Consider the following 17584-nt stretch of genomic DNA (forward strand, 5'->3'; position numbering starts at 1 on the left):
GTCACTCTGAGTCACAAGCCACTCGATGTCATTTAACAACAAGTAGCAGAAAGCTTTTCTGGGTAAAAGCTTACTAACCTGAACCTAAACTCTGCAGAAACTAACCCTAACTTGATGACAGGACTCAGTTGAATTAAATATATAACATTTATATTTTGTATAGCTACAAACGTTGTAAATTGCTATCTTGTGATAATACATTTTTCTCTTGTTTATATTTTAGTGTTTAAATGGGTGAGACGAACATTAATTGCTCTTGTTCAGGTCACTTTTGGAAGAACCATCAATAAGTGAGTAGCACAAAATTAATATTTTTATTTATGCCTGACTCTCTGTTGTAATAGTAGCCGTGATCTCTCAAGCTAAAGGGATTTTACTCTCTTAGTTTCATTTCTGACATATTTCTAAGATTGAATACAGAAGCCAATTTCTGGAACAATTCCTCCCACTGAATTGCAGTGCTGAATTAGATGGGAAAAGCCGGTCGACATCCTGGTCAGCCATGGCAGAAGGTTCTGTTCTGTAATGTTCTTTTGATCTCAGTGACTGGTTTGAGTATGGTGAATGTAGTAATATTTTCAGGGCATGTTATGGAAATAATAAGGCTTTGATACAAACCCAAAAGGACCACCCCTTGTCTGCATTTTGGAGACTGGGTGAAGTGACTGGACTCTGTTAAGATGGGCTCTATTGTTTTGGTTGAGGGTCATTGTGGAATGTTTGGTTGTTTTTGTCTAAGCTTCTTATTTAGAGTCAACAAGACCTCCTGGAAGACCCTGATATTTAAAAGTTGGGCCTGAGGGATTATATTTTAATCCCTTCTTACTATATTTTGGAGGAACATTCTTCTAAATTGTACAGCACTCATCTGTCAGTTTGTTGTGCTGAGGTAATCTGGGTTTTCTGTGATGCTGAACCTTATACCATTTGGGTCTCAAATGCCATCATGGCTTCCCATTGTGGACAGTGTTTGGTGGAGCTCCCAGTTTTGAGACAGGTTTGGAAGCAGGAGTGGCATCCATTTCCTAAACCATGTGCCTCTGGAAACTGTGAACTTGGAGAACAATAGTTATAGAAAGACCTCAGGTCTTTTGTTCATAGAGCCATTATGAACTCGATGGCAATCAGCTACAACTCTTGATAATATTTGCATTTCCATCAGAGGGCTGTGTGTATATATATGCTTTTGTGTTTTCATCTATTTAAATTATATATATATATAGTGTGATGATGCCTTTAAGCTGTGGTGTTGAAGAAGAGTATTGAATATACCATGAACTGCTAAGAAAACAAACAGGTTCATCCAGGAGAAGGTTAAACCAGGCTGCTCCTTGGAGGCAAGGATTCTGAAGCTTCATCTGACATAACTTTGGACATGTTGCAAGGAGGGACCAGTCCTTGGAAAAGGACGTCATGCTTGGGAGGGTGGAGGGACATAGAGAGAAGACTCTCTATGAGGTGGATTGATTCAGTGACTTGGGTAATGGGGGTAAGGGTGTTGGAGACCAAAAGATTCACACAGGATAGAGCAGGTTTTATAGCTTTTTGTACAAAGGGTCATTATGAGTCACAGGAGACTCGATGGCACATAACAACAACATATTCTGATACAAAGAAATAAATCTATACACACGTGCATCTTTCACAGAGTGTTCTAGTGTTGTTGATAATATAGAGATCCACATTTTGCTCATTCATTTATGTAAGCCCGTTGCATTTTTACTGAGTGTTCATAGTGAATTATAGTGCTAGTGTCTAGTAAAATATTGAATTACTTTAAAATTATACAGCCAGTAGAAATCACATAGAATAATTTAGATAATGTTTATAGAGATTTGTGTGGTAATGATAGTTCATGGAAAAATTCTCACCTTCGTGGTGGAGGCTTGGGGTTTAATTCTTGACCAGTGTACCTCAGGCAGTCAGCACACATCTGTCAGTGGAGACTTGTATATTGCCTGTCATACTGAATAGATTTAAGTCAAGCTTTCAGAATTAGATGGACCAAGAGAAAGGCCTGGTGATAGGCTTCAAAATACAGCCAGTAAAAATCTTATGTATCATTAATTGTTTTGATGACATTGTATATGGGGCAGGCTTAATGGTAATGTAACAGCACCATACAGAGTTAGGCCTGAAAGGAGCTGTAGTCTGTCTCATCTTTTTGCAGGTGAGGAAACTGAGAACAAAATAGGGTGACTTGCATAAGGTCATAGAACTTAGCCAAAAGTCAGCAAAGGAAGGAACCAGGACTCAGGTACTAACCTCTGCCATCATATTTGCTTTTGTCAGCTGTGTCTTTCAGATGAAATTTGGAACTGCTGTTATAAAGGTCTCTTTTTTAAAAAATAGTGATTTTTTACTAAAGTTTACAGAGTAGTTGGATTTTCATTCATTCATTGTTGCACATTTTACTCACCTCCTTTTGCCCTTCTTCCTTCCCCCTCCCAGTTCACTTTTTAAAAATATTCATTCCTTATTGCACTACTTTCTCCCTCCCGCTAGCATTTTCCCCCTCCCCTACTATACTTCGCAATGCATCTTTTTTTTGAACTATTATCATACATATAATGCTTAATCATATATTCCTTTTAAACAGTTCTTTCCTTCATCTCCCAATGCAGTGTTTATTATTTATCCACTCTTTTCCTAGTTTCTCCCCAACATTCCTTCTCAGTCCTGCTTTATAATAGGGGTGTTATGCAGTATCTGTCCTTTTGTGACAGAGATATTTTACTCTATAATGTCCTCCAGGATCACTCATGTGGTGTCATGTTTTAGAAGTGCATTGCTTTTCAGTGCTGCATAGTATTCCATTGTGTGACTATACCATAGTTTTTCTATCCATTCATTTGTTGATCAGGACTTGGGTTGCTTTCTTCTCTTTGCTACTATGAGTGACACAGCAATGAACATGAGTGTGCATGTACCTGCTTGGGTGGCAGTTCTGGTTTCTTTAGGGTATATTCCCAGTAGTGGCATTGCTGGGTCAAATGGTATTTCTGTTTCCAATTTTTTGACAGAGTGTCATACCATCTTTCGTAGTGGTTGAACCATTACTCCCACCAACAGTGAATAAGGGCTCCACTCTCTCCACAGCCTCACAGCATTTGTTGTTTGCTGCTTGGTTGAACTTTGCTATTGTTGCTGAGGTGTGGTGATATTTTACAGTAGTTTTTATTTACATCTCTGATATCTAGGGATTTTGAACATTTCTTCATATGTGTGTTTGCCTTCTGAATGTCTTCTTTTGGTAAAGTATTCATATCCTGTGCCCCTTTTGCAGTTGGGTTTACCTTTTTCTAATTGAAGTACTATCATATTTTAAAAATTTTAGATATGAGTCCTTTATCAGATATATTAATGCCAAATACTTTCTCCCAGTGTGTGGCTTTCTTTTTTACCCTGTTGGAAAAGTTTTTTGATGTGCATAGGGATTTGATTCTTAGAAAGTCTCATTCATCTGTTTCATTCTCTCCTAGTTGTAAGTTATTAAAGTCTTTTTAAGTAGTGACTGTATTCCATATTCTTAAAGAGATAAACATTAAAACTCTGAGTCAGATATTAGAAATTTTTAAAACAAAATGAAATTATAGAATGTTACCAAGTTATAGGGTAATTTAGTTGTCAAACATGAATACTAGGTTAATATAATAGTTGTATCATACTGTTGTTACGTGCTTTTGAGTCAGTTCCACTTCATAAGTGATCCTGGGAACAGAAGGAAACCCTGCTCAGGCGTGTACTGTCTTCATAATCCTGACTGTGTTTGACTCGGTTGTTACAGCCACTATATCTGTCCATGTCATTAAAGGTCTTACTCTTTTTACTGACTCTTCTTTCTCAAGCATGGTGTCTTTCTCTAGGATCATGCACTCTGGATAATTTGGTCAGACGATGTGAGTTATCCTTGGTTCTGAGGAGGGTTCTAGGAGCACTTCTTCCAAGGCACATTTGCTTGATTTTTTTCTCAGTACCTGGAATATTGAATATTCTTTATCAAAGCCACAATTCAGAGGCATCAGTTCTTTATTCATTGTCTGGCTATCATGTCCATATGAGATGATTGAAAAGACCATGACTTTGATCAGGCACATCTTGGTCCTCAAATTGATATCCTTGCTCTTTAACACTTTAAAAAGTTCTTATAAAACATTTGCCCAATGCAATACATTGCTAGATTTCTTGAATACTGTTTTCGTGGGCTTATTTTTGTAGATTTAAGTAAAAATAAATCCTTGACAACTTCAGTTTTTATTCCATTTGTAATTATATTTCTTACTGTTCCCTTTGTGAGAATGATTGTTTTCTATTTAGAAAGGTAGGTCTGGTGGTTTAGGGGTAATTGCGCTTCAATCCCATAGGCACATGGTTCATATCCACTACCTGCTCCAAGAAAGAAGGATGGGCACTCTCTTCCTGTACACTTAACTGTCTCTGAAAGCCCACTTGAGGGTCAGCTAGGGGTCGGTTCCAACTTAATGGCACAAAACAACAACAACAACCCATATTAACCAAAGTGTTTACAATCCTCTTCTCTTTCAGTTTTTTATACCATTCTACAACTTGTCTGGTTTTTGGTCATTAATGTTTAGTATGATAAATCTATTATTAAAATAGTCTCGAAATTCAAATGGAATATTCTCCAAGTCCTCTTTTGACTCTTGTTGACTTATTTTTATTTTCTTTAACTTTACCTTGAAATTATATATGAACCATAGATGATCTTTCTGTTCCTCAATCTCTGACCTTATTGATAATAATAGTTTTCTACAGTATCTTTCCACTCACTTAAAAAGCCTTAACTGCTGTTGATTCCAGTTGCACTCATAGCAACTCTCCATCAAGTTCTCAAGGTTCTTAATCACAATAGGAGGAGACTACTCATCTGTCTTTCTTGGAGCCATGGGTGTGTTCAAAGCACTGGAAATGTTCGACCTTTATGTTAGCATTACAGCTCCTACATAATATATCACCAGAGCTATTTTCTTTTCCACAAATACTGGCAATACAGGAGTCAAGATCCAAAGAACAGATGCAGCCCTGGATATGCTCACCAGTCTATGTCAGGAAATTTGGAAGACCTGGCTCGAAGAGATCCATATTTGTTCCCATTTCCAAGAAAGGTGATCCACCAGAATGTGGAAGTTATCAAACAATATCATTAATATCACATGTAAGCAAAATACTGCTGAAGTTCATCCATCCTTGATTACTAAAAGTGAGGAGGACTTGAAACACTTGGTGCAGAATATCAAAGAACACAGCCTTCAATATAGATTGCATCTCAATGTCAAGAAAAGTGATTCTTACTTATAGGCAATATCATGATTGTTGTTATGTGCCATTGAGTTGCCTGTGACTCATAGCGACCCTATGTACAACAGCCCTGAACCTGCTCTATCCTGTGCCAATCTCACTGTCTCTGACACACCTTCCCCCATCACTCCAGTCACTGATTCAATCCATCTCATAGAGGGTCTTCCCCTCCTGTGCTGTTTCTCCACCCTCCCAAGCATGACATTCTTCTCCAAGGACTGGTCCCTCCTTGCAACATGTCCAAAATATATCAGACGAAGCTTTAGAATCCTTGCCTCCTAGGAGCAGCCTGGCTTCGCCCTCCTTAGGACAAACCTGTTCATTCTTTTAGCAATCTATTATATATTCACTGCTCTTCTCCAACACATCTTCTCAAAGGCATCAATTCTCCTTCTCTCATCCCTAATCATTGTCCAGCTCTCTGATGCATAGCAAGTGATTCTAAAGACCAAGGTATGTATCAGGCGCGCCTTAGTCTCCAGACTGACATCGTTGCTCTTCAGTACTTTAGAGAGGTCTCTAACCACAGAATTTCCTACCGCAATACATCTTTTAATTTCCCAGCTGCTGGTGCCAAGAGTGTTGATTGTGGAGCCAAGCAAACTAAAACTGTGAACAGTCTCAGGCTCTTCACCATCCATCATGGTGCTGCCAGTTGGCCCAGTGGTGAGAATCTTTGTTTTCTTGATATTGAGCCTCAATCCATATTGAAGGCTGCAGTCCCTGACCCTCAGTAGCAAGCGCTTCAGGTCCTCCTCAGTTTCAGCAAGCAGGGTTGTGTCATCTGCATAACACAGTTTGAGAAAAGATTGAAACTGTCAACAAATCCATCTTACTTGGATCCAAAATCAACACCCTTGGTACCAGCAGTCAGGAAGTCAGGAGGCGTATTGCACTGGGAAAGTCTGCTGCTAGACACCTTCCCAAATTATTGAGGAGAAATAATGTCGGTTCAAGGACTACGGTTTGTCTGATCAAGCCATGGTCATTTCTGATAACTTACTATGCATCTGAGAGCTGGACAATAGATAAGGATGACAGAAGAAGAATGGATATCTTTGCGCTGTGGTGTTAGAGAAGAGGGTTGAACAGGACTGCCAAAAGGGAAATATCTGTCTATAGATATCTATCTATCTATATGTTTATATATACTATTTTTATTTATACATATATGTCTTGAAGAGGGTGAAGCTGGAGTGCTCTTTAGAGGCAAAGATAATGAGGTTTTGCCTCACTTACTTCGAGCATGTGGCTAGAATGGGCTATTCCTTGGAGAGGGACATAATGCTCAGAGAGCTGGAGCATTGGTGAAGGAGAGGAAGACTCTCGACCAGATGGACTGACACATTAACTGCCGCAATGGGCTCTAAAGTGTCAGGGAGTGTGAGAATAGCACAGGATAGGACAGGGTTCAGATCTGTTGTTCTTAGGGTCACTGTGGGTCATACTTGACCCGATGGCACCTAACAACAACAACAACAAGCTAAATACTGCTGAAGATCATCTAAAACAGGCTAGAGTAGTACATTGACAGATAACTGCCAGAAGTTCAAGCTAGGTTTAGAAGAGGCCATGGCACCAGATACATTGTTGCTGATGGCAGGTGAATCTTGAATGAAAGCAAGAATATCAGAATAATGTCTTTTTGTGTTTTATTGACTATGCAAAGACATTTGACTGTGTGAATCATAACAAATTATGATTAACCTTGAGAAGAATAGGAATTAGAGAACACTTAATTATGCTTACACAAAATCTGTACCTAGACCCAAGGTATAAACAGAGCAAGGGAACACTGCACGGTTTAAAATCGGTTTCTTCATACCTATTCAATCTGTATGCTAAGCAAATAATTTAGATGGACTACATGAAGAAGAGTGTGGCATCAGGATAGGAGGAAGACTCATCAACAACCCGCATTACGCAGATGACATAACCTTATGTGCTGAACAGGAGGACGAAACGTGCTTGCTGCAGAGAATCAAGTACTGCAGCTTCTGATAAAGATTACATCTCAGCATCAAGAAAACAAAGATCCTTACCACTGAACCAATAGGCAACATCATGATACATATAGAAAAGACTGAAATTGTCAACAGTTTTATCTTTCCTGGGTCCACAATCAACACCTTTTGGACCAGCAGCCAGGAGATCAAGAGCTGTATAGCATTGGGAAAATCTTTTGTCAGAAATCTCTCCAAAGTCCTGTAGAGCAGTGATGTCATTTAAAAGACAAAAGCGCACCTGATTCATGCCACAGTCTTTCCAATCATCTGCTATGTATCTGAGAGCTGGACAATGAATAAGGATAACAGAAGAATCGATGCATTTGAGTGAGTTGTGGTGTTAGAGAAGAGTGCTGACTACTCTATGGACTACCAAAAGGACAAACAGATGTGTCTTGGAGAAAGTGCAACCAGAATATTCTTTGGAAATAAAGATGGTGAAGCTTCATCTCACATATTTTGGACATGTTCTTAGAGGCTTTTCCTTGGAGAGGATCATCCTGCTTAGAATGATGAAGGAACAGTGAAGAAGAGGAAAACCCTTACAGTGTCTGTGGTAGTGAACTCAGATATGTCCAGAGTGGTAAGAATGGTGCAGGATAGGAGAGAGTTCAAATCTGTTTTTCATAGGATTGCTGAGTTGCACTGGACTTGACAGCAGTTAACCACAGCAACATACTGCATCTGGCAGAGTTCACATGCACAGCAACTATTTTAGTTTGTTTGGTTTTGGCTTTTTTTAAAAAAATACATTTACAACGTATAAGTCATTGACTGTACATAATTTTATTGTTTTCTTCGTGGTGTTATCACGAGGCCATGTTTTACAACTACTTATTCTTCATGTCTTCATAATCTGTCTTAATCGGGAAAGCTCTACTGCAACCTGTCCACCACGGTTGAACCTGCTGATATTTAAAATTCCGGTGCATAATCCCTACCACCAATCCTAGCATCACAAAAGCTAGTTACCAGTGTATGACAAACTGACAGATGTGTAGTCGAGTTCTGACATATAGATCCTATAAATTTTTACAGAAAACATAGTGAAGAACACTTGGTTTTTTAAATAAATTTACAGATGAAATAGATTTTCTTTGTAGTCCTAAATAAGAGTTTGTTGTTGTTGTTAAGTGCTGTCGAGTCGCAGGCAACTCATAGCGACCCTGTGAACCAAAGTCCTAGAGACCTCCTGTGTAACATTCGTCCTTTCTCCAGGTTCATAGGTTTCCAGAGGCAAGCTATTGTGGAAGTGGATGATGCCATTCCTGCTTCCAAGCTTGTTTTAATCGGGGAGCTCCACCAAACACTGTCCACCGTGGGTAACCATTTTCGCATTTGACACATCAGTATCACAGTGTTCATCTTCACAGCGACCACAAGTTTCCTCTGCACAACAAGTGGACATACCAGGGTTACATGACCTAGAAGGTTTCACCGAAAACAATTAAAGGCAGGCCTGCGAGCCGTGGAGTAGAGTCACCCACCTTTGGCTTGGGAGCATGGCTTTCTGTCCGCTAGGTCAACTGCATGCTCTCTCTCATGTGCTTTCTCGTTCTGTCTGTCTGTCTGTCTGTCTGTCTATCTTTGTGTTTCTCTCTGTCTCTCTGTGCCTGTCTCTTTCTTTCTCTCTGTCTCTTTCTGTTTCTCTCCCCTCCCCCTCCCCCTCTCCCTCCCTTTCTCCCCTCCCCCCTTAGTTATGACAGACTTTGGGTAAAGATATTTCCAGAATGACTTGACTTGCACATTTATTTTTCCCTTTAATTTTTAGCAAGTCATGTGGATTTTTCCTGCTTGTAGTTATAATTTTGATTCTTAATTATGAAATGAGCAACTGTGGTTGTAATGAGTGATGGGTATATTTGGCAATTGTTTTCATGTGGCTAGAAGTGAGACTTCAATGTAGAAAATTTTCAGACTGTTCATTTCCAAAGCCTTTTTAAAAATCAGGTGAAGACTTATGGAGCACCTAGCTTTCTGCTATTTTTGTCTTCAGCAGCTGACACATCATAAAATTAAGCAACAGTACATCTGTGTTTCTCTTCCTGTACCAGCTAAAATTTTGGGGTAATAGAAGACCAGATGGAGATTGGTAGACTATGCATAGGTAGTAGCTTTTGATTAGAGTCACTTAACAGATTTTACATTGTGAATTGCATTTTTTTATGTCTTCATGTAATACTAATGATTAATCCAATGTAAGACTTGAGAACAATGCCAAGTCCCTCAAAGCAGAAATTACTGATATTTTATTTTGTCTATTTTTAAACTACACAGTTCAAAACCATATAGAAAAATATCTTGGAGAACAGGTAGATAATAACAGAATTAACATTATAGCTATAACTCAGTAGAGTTCTTTTATTCAATAGTAGCTAATTATTATGTGCGATATGTTACTCTTTAAACGTCTCTTTCAGATACTGCTTTTTTTTCAGATACTGTTTCTTAAAATCTTGTATCATCTCTAAAAATCTGGGAAATCAGATTCTTAAGGGGCGTTTTATTTTGTTACTATTCGTGATAGTAATGTGTCAAACAACAATGTGTCAGGATAGACATTTCAAGATAGACATCAAATGTCTGTATTGATAGACATTTCAGGCCTGTCTTTTATGGTAGTCTTGATTTTTTACTTTTATGGTAAGTTGATTTTTTCCTGCTTTTCCCCACATAAGTTCCTCCTCCAAGGCACACTGTTACATTTGGGCTCTTTGAAATGTATTTTACTTAACACCCATCCCACCACCACTTGACAGCACAAGCCCTGTGATTGGTTATAATTTGACGAATGAGTAATGAAATACTCAGTGTGGAAAACGTGGGTAGCCAGATAAGAGCTCACTTATATATAACTTTGAAAGTCAAATATCTACTCAGTTTTTCGTTCCCATGGAAATTTGAAATGCATTAGATTAGCAGTGCTTTTTTTCAGAGTTTTTTACTTTGTGGTGAAAGGGAGTTTCTTGGTTTTTCTTGCCTCTTGAGCATATGAGATGTTCCCCTTGGTCAGACTATTCTGCCCAGTCTTAACTGCCATAGCAACACTCAAGATAACTAGTAAAAAGCTTTTTCTCCTCCAGGATATGAGGAGCTCAGGGAAGCTTTCTCCAGACTACTCTTAATAATCTCTAAATAGGGTTCTCTTTTCTTTTTGTGCCGTTCCTTGGAGAAAATACTGAGTGCTGTGTACAGTTAAGGTAGTGGCAAGCTTCAAATCCATCATTCTCCTCTCAGCTCTTATATTTACAGACTGAAATTAATGACACCCATTTAGAGATGTCATTGCAGATGAAAAAGTGAACCGAAGGAATGATTAGCCATTTCGTAATGCTATTAAAAAATAACCTTAACTGTCAGTTTAAAAAAATTCAGTTCCTAGTGTATTCATCACACATTTAGATCAAGGTTTTTCTTAACCTACCCACATTGATAAAGAAACGCATTTTGAAAATAGAGTACATAATCCTTAAAAATATTCTTTTTTCCCTTTTGAAAGACAAATCCGGGACACAGTGAACTGGATTTTCAGTGAACAAATGTTAGTTTACTACATCACTGTGTTCCGGGATGCTTTGTGGCCAAACGGGAAATTGGCATCTCTGACTACAACCAGAAGTGAAGCACAGAGACAGGAAACAAAGCAGCGAGCACAGCAAAAGCTGCTCGAAAACATCCCAGGTGAGTCTGGGTTAGGATCCCCAAAACGATGGAGATGAAAAGGGATTTTTAAGCCAGTTATGGGTGTGTGGGGCGGGGGGAGTGTAAAACTCATACAAACAAAACCACTGTTGTTGATTCTAACTCATGGCAGCACTCTGTCAGATTTCCAAGGCTAGAAATTCTCCCGCGGAGTGGCTAATGCATTGAAACTTTCAGTCTCTTCATTACCAGCTTAGCACCAGGGCTCCTAATCTTTAATTGTTGTTGTGTACCATAGAGTCAGAACCAACCCATAGTTGACCCTCCAGCAGGTTCTCAGAAGCCTTTTATTCATACTGGAGAAGATTGCCCATCTTTCTCTTGCGGAGCAGATGGTGAATTCACACTGTGTTCCTTTGAGATTATAGTGAAACTTCTTACCACTAGGCCATCAGTGCTCCCTAATCTTTAATTGTGTAGCAGTATATTAAAATTGTAATTCATGTTAATGTTTTCATGTTCAAAATGAAACACATTTTCAGCATTTGAAAGAACCGGCCATTCATGTCCCTCGTGGCTAAGCGTCTCATGTTTATTGCACATGTATCATGTCTGCATTATTTACATTGCAGCAGGAAATAAAATTTAATTAATCTTATGAAATTTTAAAATTCAGATATGCTCCAGAGCCTTGTTGGACAGCAAAATGCCCGTCATGGTATAATAAAAATATTCAATGCACTGCAAGAAACAAGAGCCAATAAACATCTTTTATATGTAAGTAAACTAATGCCTACCAGAGGATTCATTATCGCTCAGATTTTCTATTTCTCTTCACATTTTGGGGTAGATTTAGTCCTTTATCTTGTCAGTCCTTTTTAATACTTATAACCGCACACCTGTTTTCTCTGTATTTTTGTTTGGTTCTTTGTGGGTGGAGGAACGTCAGTGGATACAGCATTCTCATTCATCATCTGTACTCATCATCTCTCTTGGTTTAGTTACCACATTTCTGCATGACTGTGTGGTTTTATTTCAATGAGACAGATATCTCAGTTATCTAGGATTATAGTTGGCAGTAGCAAATACTGTTGATGGTTTGATAATGGTTAGCAGACCATAAAAATCAATCAGGTGTTAAGTGGGAGTTTGTTGAATGTTAGAAATATATGAGTGCCACTCATTCACAGAGCATAATCTCAAGATTTTTTTTATGTGGATGTTTGAGTAGCTGGAGAAAACATTTTTTCCCCCTTTATTGCTTCAGGTGCTGATGGAACTGCTGCTAATTGAACTGTGTCCTGAGTTGAGAACTCATTTAGAGCAACTGAAAACTGGTCAAGTTTGAGACTGCACAAATACAGCCACCAAGAAATGTCTGTGTAATAATAGACATGAAGCATTTTCCTCTTTTCCACAGAGGGCCTGACAGAACCAGACTGCTTTTTATTTTAGTTACCTCCCTCTCGTTTTATGTGAAGTAGACAGAACTTGAGGAGCGGCACTTAATGCTGTTGTGGGCAACAGGAAAAAAAACCCAACCCATTTTGTTAATTATTAGTTTTTATTTAAATAGTAATATAAATGAAGTTGAACATACTGATTGAAATACCAATGTTAATATGTGATAAGAACCTAGGAAATATTTTAAATATTTATGAAAGCACTTTTGTTTAAAATGAACTATGAATACTGTACAGTTAATTTCCTCACTGAGGATTTGGAACATTCCTATATTCTTTCATGTGTACTGAACACTGTTGTGCAATGCTTTGTGTAAAGTAATTGTGAAAAAATTTTGTCTTTATTTTTACCAAAGATTTCCCATAGTTTGAAGCATTTGAAGCAATAAAATATAAAAAATGAATCTGGGAGCTCTGTGGTAATTGTTTTTAGTGGCAGGCTGCCCTGACTGATGGCAGCCTTATGTCTAACACAGCACAGCCCAGTCCTACGCCTTCTCTGTGATGCTTGGTACATTGGAGTCCTTCCTTGGGGTTATTACATTGTGCCAACTTGTGGAGCTCCCTTTCCAGTATTTATCACGTATTATTCTGTTATTGTACATAGAGTTTTCATTGGTTAATTTTTCTTTCCTTTTTTTTTTTTAAATGTATATTACCAGGCTTTTCTTTCTAGTTTTTTTGTTGTCTGGAAGTTCCTCTAAAATTTGTCCATGATGAGTAGGTAGCCTACCAAAAAAAAAAGATTTGTAGTGTATGAGAAAAATCCAATTAATACTTGAACATGAGCAGTACTCAGAAGGATGGGTAGGAAGAAGACAGGGAAACAGAGAAAATTACCCTGAGGACTGTGGGGACTTCACTGTATCATCAGGTCTGTGGACATGAGAGAGTACTAGATGAGATCCAAGGTACAGATTTTGTTTTGTTATTAGTGGTGGAGCCAAGAACAAGTCTAATCTGTTTCCTTGGGTTTTTCCATCTTTATGAGATAACAAAATCCCTGTCCCTGGGCTACCTCTAGGAGGACTTGGTGGTGTACATGGTTTAGGTGATACGCTGAACAGCTGAGGTTGGCCTGAGTCAGAAGCAGTGTGCTGGGAGCTGGCTGTGGTTTTGTTGTGTTGTTGTTGTTGCTTTCATCTAATCCTTAGGAATATTGAAAAGACTTAGTTGGCAGAAAGTCAATTTGGAATCTCTGAAGGAAAAAGACGTATTCATTAAAAGTGATACTGTTTCTGTATTGACAGATCAAGCTTACCAAGTTCTTAGGTTATACATGCACCATAATTTAAGATGTAATACAAAAGTTATGAATGATAAAATATTGGTAAACAAAATTTTATCTCTGAGGTTTTTCTTGTTACAATTCTTAATCCTTTTTTTAAAACCAGGATATTTGGCATACTTAATATGGTTATTTATATAGGTAGGAATTCATAAGAATGTAGAAAGGATGATGTTAACAACTTCTGAGATGAGAAGCTATTAAAGTAGCCAAACCAAATGAACTCGTCATAACACAGTTACCTGAAATGTCCATATCTGTATGGACATTGATTAAGGATGACAGAAAAATCAGCCATGTCTTTGAGCTGTGGTGCTGGGAGAAGAATATTGAACATATTAGGAACTGCAAAGAGAACAAACAGATCTGTCTTGGAGAGGGTGAAACCAGGTTGCTCCTGGGAGGCAAGGATTTTCAAACTCTGTCTCACATAGTTTGGGCACATGGCCAGGAGGGACCAGTCCTTGGAGAGGAACATCATGCTTGGAAGGGTAGAGGAACAGCGCAGGAGAGGAAGACCCCAGATAAGATGGATGTGACTATTGCGATGGGTAAGGTGTGTCAGAGACGGTGAGGTTAGCTCATGATAGAGCAGTGTTCCGAGCCATTGTTCACATGGTCACTGTAAGCCTTAGTCAACGCAGTAGTAGCACATAATAACAATTTTGTAAACTGTACCTGTTAACTTTATACTATGAATAAGACAAATAACTAGGGTTTTTTTTTCTTTCTTCAGTATGTCTTTATTATTATAAAGAAGTATTTTCAGTTCTCAATTTTTCATGATATAACAGCTAAAAGAAATTGTAACACAGTTTGGCTTGAGAATAATCTGTACCATATCTGGAAGCTTCATTTCCATTGGTTTGAAAGACTGCCTGGCTACTCTCAGAAGGTCAAGGTGCATCCCACCATCTGCAGCCCTGGGAATCTCCTGGGATTCAACAGTGCCTGAAGCTCCTGCTTTAAGATAACTACAATGAACTGACTTTTATCATTCAATATTGGTTTTACTGAATATTTTTTAACAAACAAAATCTCACCAAAAACACAGCAGTTGCCATGGGGTTGATTCTGATTCGTGCTGTGTCTGCTCCTTAAGCTTGTCCATGTTTGTGTGTACTCTTTTGTAGATGGACTGCCAGGCCTTTTCTCTCCAATGCCTCTGGCCGGATTTGACCCACCATCATTTTTATTAGTAACCAAGCACTTACAGATTGGCACCATCCACGGACTCTTTGAAGTTACCTATTTTCCAATTTATAATAATCCTCCATTGGGTTTCTGAGGCTGTCAGTCTTAATGGGAGTAGATTCGAACCTTTTGGAAAAGGAACTCTGGAATGACTGGTGGGTTTGAACTGCTTACTTTTTAGTTATATCCCAACAGTTAACCTGCAAGGACACACCAAGTCTACTTTGATGATGCTTGTTGTTGAGTCAGACAGACCCATAGCTGACCCTCCAGTGGGTTTTCAAAGGCCTTTAATAACATGAGAGGAAATTGCCCATCCTTCTCCTGTGGAGCAGCCAATGGCCTTGAACCGCATGTCTTTAGGATTGTAATACAGCTTCTTGCCACTAGGCCACCAGAGTTCCTTTTGGTGATAATACTTAGGTGTAGCATTTTACCAGATATGCACAGTCCTGTGTTTAGGATGCCTCAGTAGTTTTCAAGGATAGTTTTAAGTTGATACTTTTAAGAGAAGTACATTTGAAGACCCTACAGACCTATTAATAGTTCTTTCCTGTATATTAAATGAAGTTCAGATAATTTAGACAAACAGGAAATAGGGACAAAGTGTTAATTTTCTACAATCCAGCAGTTCTTTAGTGAGAAGCACCTGCATAGTATTTGTAATTTCCCACACTGAGATAAAAATGGAGACTGTCATGGCCTATTTTGTAGGGAGTTGACCTACTCCAAAGGCTACACCTGTATGGCAATTCTAATTCACCAGTGGCTCCTTAGAAGAAGAATGGACCATCTCCTCCTGTGCTCGGAAATTTATAGCCTCAGATACCTGATGGAGCCTCAGCTTTGGGTTAGTTCACACTCAGTGGCATTGTTTTTGTTATGTGCCTGTGAGTCAGAACCAACTCATAACTGACTTTCCAGTGGGTTTTCAGAGACAGTGAGTTGCATGGGAGGAATTTGCCCACTGTTTTCCTGCGGAGCAGCTGGTGGATTTGAACTGCATACCTTTCAGTTAGTGCAGCTCCTTACCAATAGGCCCCCAGGATTCCCAGTGGCAATGCTGTTGTTTCATTATTGAGTACTGTTGAGTCAGATCCAACCCATAGCTGACCCTCCAGCAGGTTTTCAGAAGCAGAAAATTGCCTGGGAGTTGCTCCTCTTTCTCCTGCAGAGCAGCTGGTGGATTCTAACCGTGTGCTTTCGGGATTGCAGCACAGCCCCTGATCACTAGGCCACCGGTGCTCCCAGGCAATGGGAAGATAAAAATAGATCTTGTTTCAGTTTCCTTTAAGAAGGGATAGTTGTATTTTCGAAAATAAAGCCATATCAGTCTGTTTGCTGAGAAAATAAAGCTAAGGTATTGTGAAGGCAACATTAAGACATCATTTTCAGTTTGTTTGCATCACAGATAAATATCACCGCAGAATCTTCTGCACATAGACCTTCCTGGTACTGTTGCTGTTATTGTTGTTAATATACCGTAAAGCCCGAACTGACCCATAGCTGACCCTCTGGTGGGTTTTCAGAAGCAGTTAATTGCACAGGAGGAGTTTACCCATCCTTCTCCCATGGAGTGGCAGGTGGCCTCGAACCATGTGCCTTCGGGATTGCAGCTCAGCTTTTTGCCACTAGGCCACCAGAACTCCCTCCTCTTGGTACTACATATCACTAATAAAAGGAGGAATTTTCTCACTAATTTAATTTCTTGATCATAGTAATTATAGTGATTATTGCTAGATTATTTCATTGAGGTTTTTCACATTTATTTTATCTTGAAATAACATTTAAAGTTTTAGGAATGTAGAAATAGGTTGAAATATTCACCAGAAATACAGTTACTTTACTCATTTAAGATTGTTGAAGGGGAGGTATGGATGAAGGGACATCTAAATATTTGAATATTAAATTTTTACTTTCAATTTTTGTTTCAGGCATTTAAAAAATTTTAATTTAAAATTCACAAAACTAGGAATCCAAGAAATTAGAAAGCATTAAATATTTAAATTATTTCTTTTATAATTCTGTAAAAATTACTCTTCTGAACTTACTAGAGCTAAAACTACATTAATTTGGGGGGTATTTTGTATTTAAAAGAAAAATATTTGCTCTATGAAATGATTTTGAACCTTTGATGTGATCTACACTATTCTTTTGGCTAAGTGGATGAGCTCTAAGGATTCCTTCAGCAGTTGGCACTATGGCTAGGTTTCAAGTTGTAAAAACTATGTGCAGATTCAAAGTAAATAGTAACATGTCATCAGTAGAATACATAGGATAATTTAACTCCAGATGTGAAAATAACCAAACTTAGCTACTATAAAAATACACATGTTGTATATTGTCAGGACTGATGATTGCTTTTGAAACATATTATGGTTTAAATTCTCTGACGAATAAGTAAACAGTGAAGTTCATCTGCCAGTTCAGGATTCAGCCGACAAGCCTTAAAGTCAAAAAGGAAAGATTCAATTATTCGGGTACATTCTAAATGGTTAATTTTAAAATTTGTATCTTTATTTGTTACGAATAGTAAAGTATAAATAATTCCATGGAAATGTCTTAGGATAAATTTCTGATTCCCTAGGACAGAAGAAGGTCAATTTCAGTTTCACTCACCTGCTGTCACTGCTGTTGTTGACCCAGAACTGACTCGTAGCTGACCTTAGAGT

The 17584-nt window shown here is 38.4% G+C and overlaps 2 protein-coding genes across 2 annotated transcripts in view; one reads left to right on the top strand and one right to left on the bottom strand.

Annotated features, from left to right (window-relative positions):
• The window catches only part of SNX25 (sorting nexin 25), a 134058-nt gene extending 121229 nt beyond the window's left edge, over positions 1–12829 (top strand). Inside the window, exons 15-18 of the mRNA XM_006882242.1 lie at positions 224–290; positions 10825–11006; positions 11644–11744; positions 12235–12829. Of these exons, the coding sequence (XP_006882304.1) occupies positions 224–290; positions 10825–11006; positions 11644–11744; positions 12235–12315 (431 nt within the window). The 3' untranslated portion in view covers positions 12316–12829. The remainder of the gene's footprint in view (positions 1–223; positions 291–10824; positions 11007–11643; positions 11745–12234) is intronic.
• A 4350-nt stretch (positions 12830–17179) lies between these two features.
• Positions 17180–17584, bottom strand: part of LRP2BP (LRP2 binding protein) — a 36189-nt gene continuing 35784 nt past the window's right edge. The window contains exon 9 of the mRNA XM_006882243.1: positions 17180–17358. Within this exon, the coding sequence (XP_006882305.1) occupies positions 17293–17358 (66 nt within the window). The 3' untranslated portion in view covers positions 17180–17292. The remainder of the gene's footprint in view (positions 17359–17584) is intronic.

Source organism: Elephantulus edwardii, unplaced genomic scaffold, assembly GCF_000299155.1.
Source record: "Elephantulus edwardii isolate Elephantulus edwardi_28Jun2011 unplaced genomic scaffold, EleEdw1.0 scaffold00018, whole genome shotgun sequence".
NCBI classification, from domain to species: domain Eukaryota; kingdom Metazoa; phylum Chordata; class Mammalia; order Macroscelidea; family Macroscelididae; genus Elephantulus; species Elephantulus edwardii.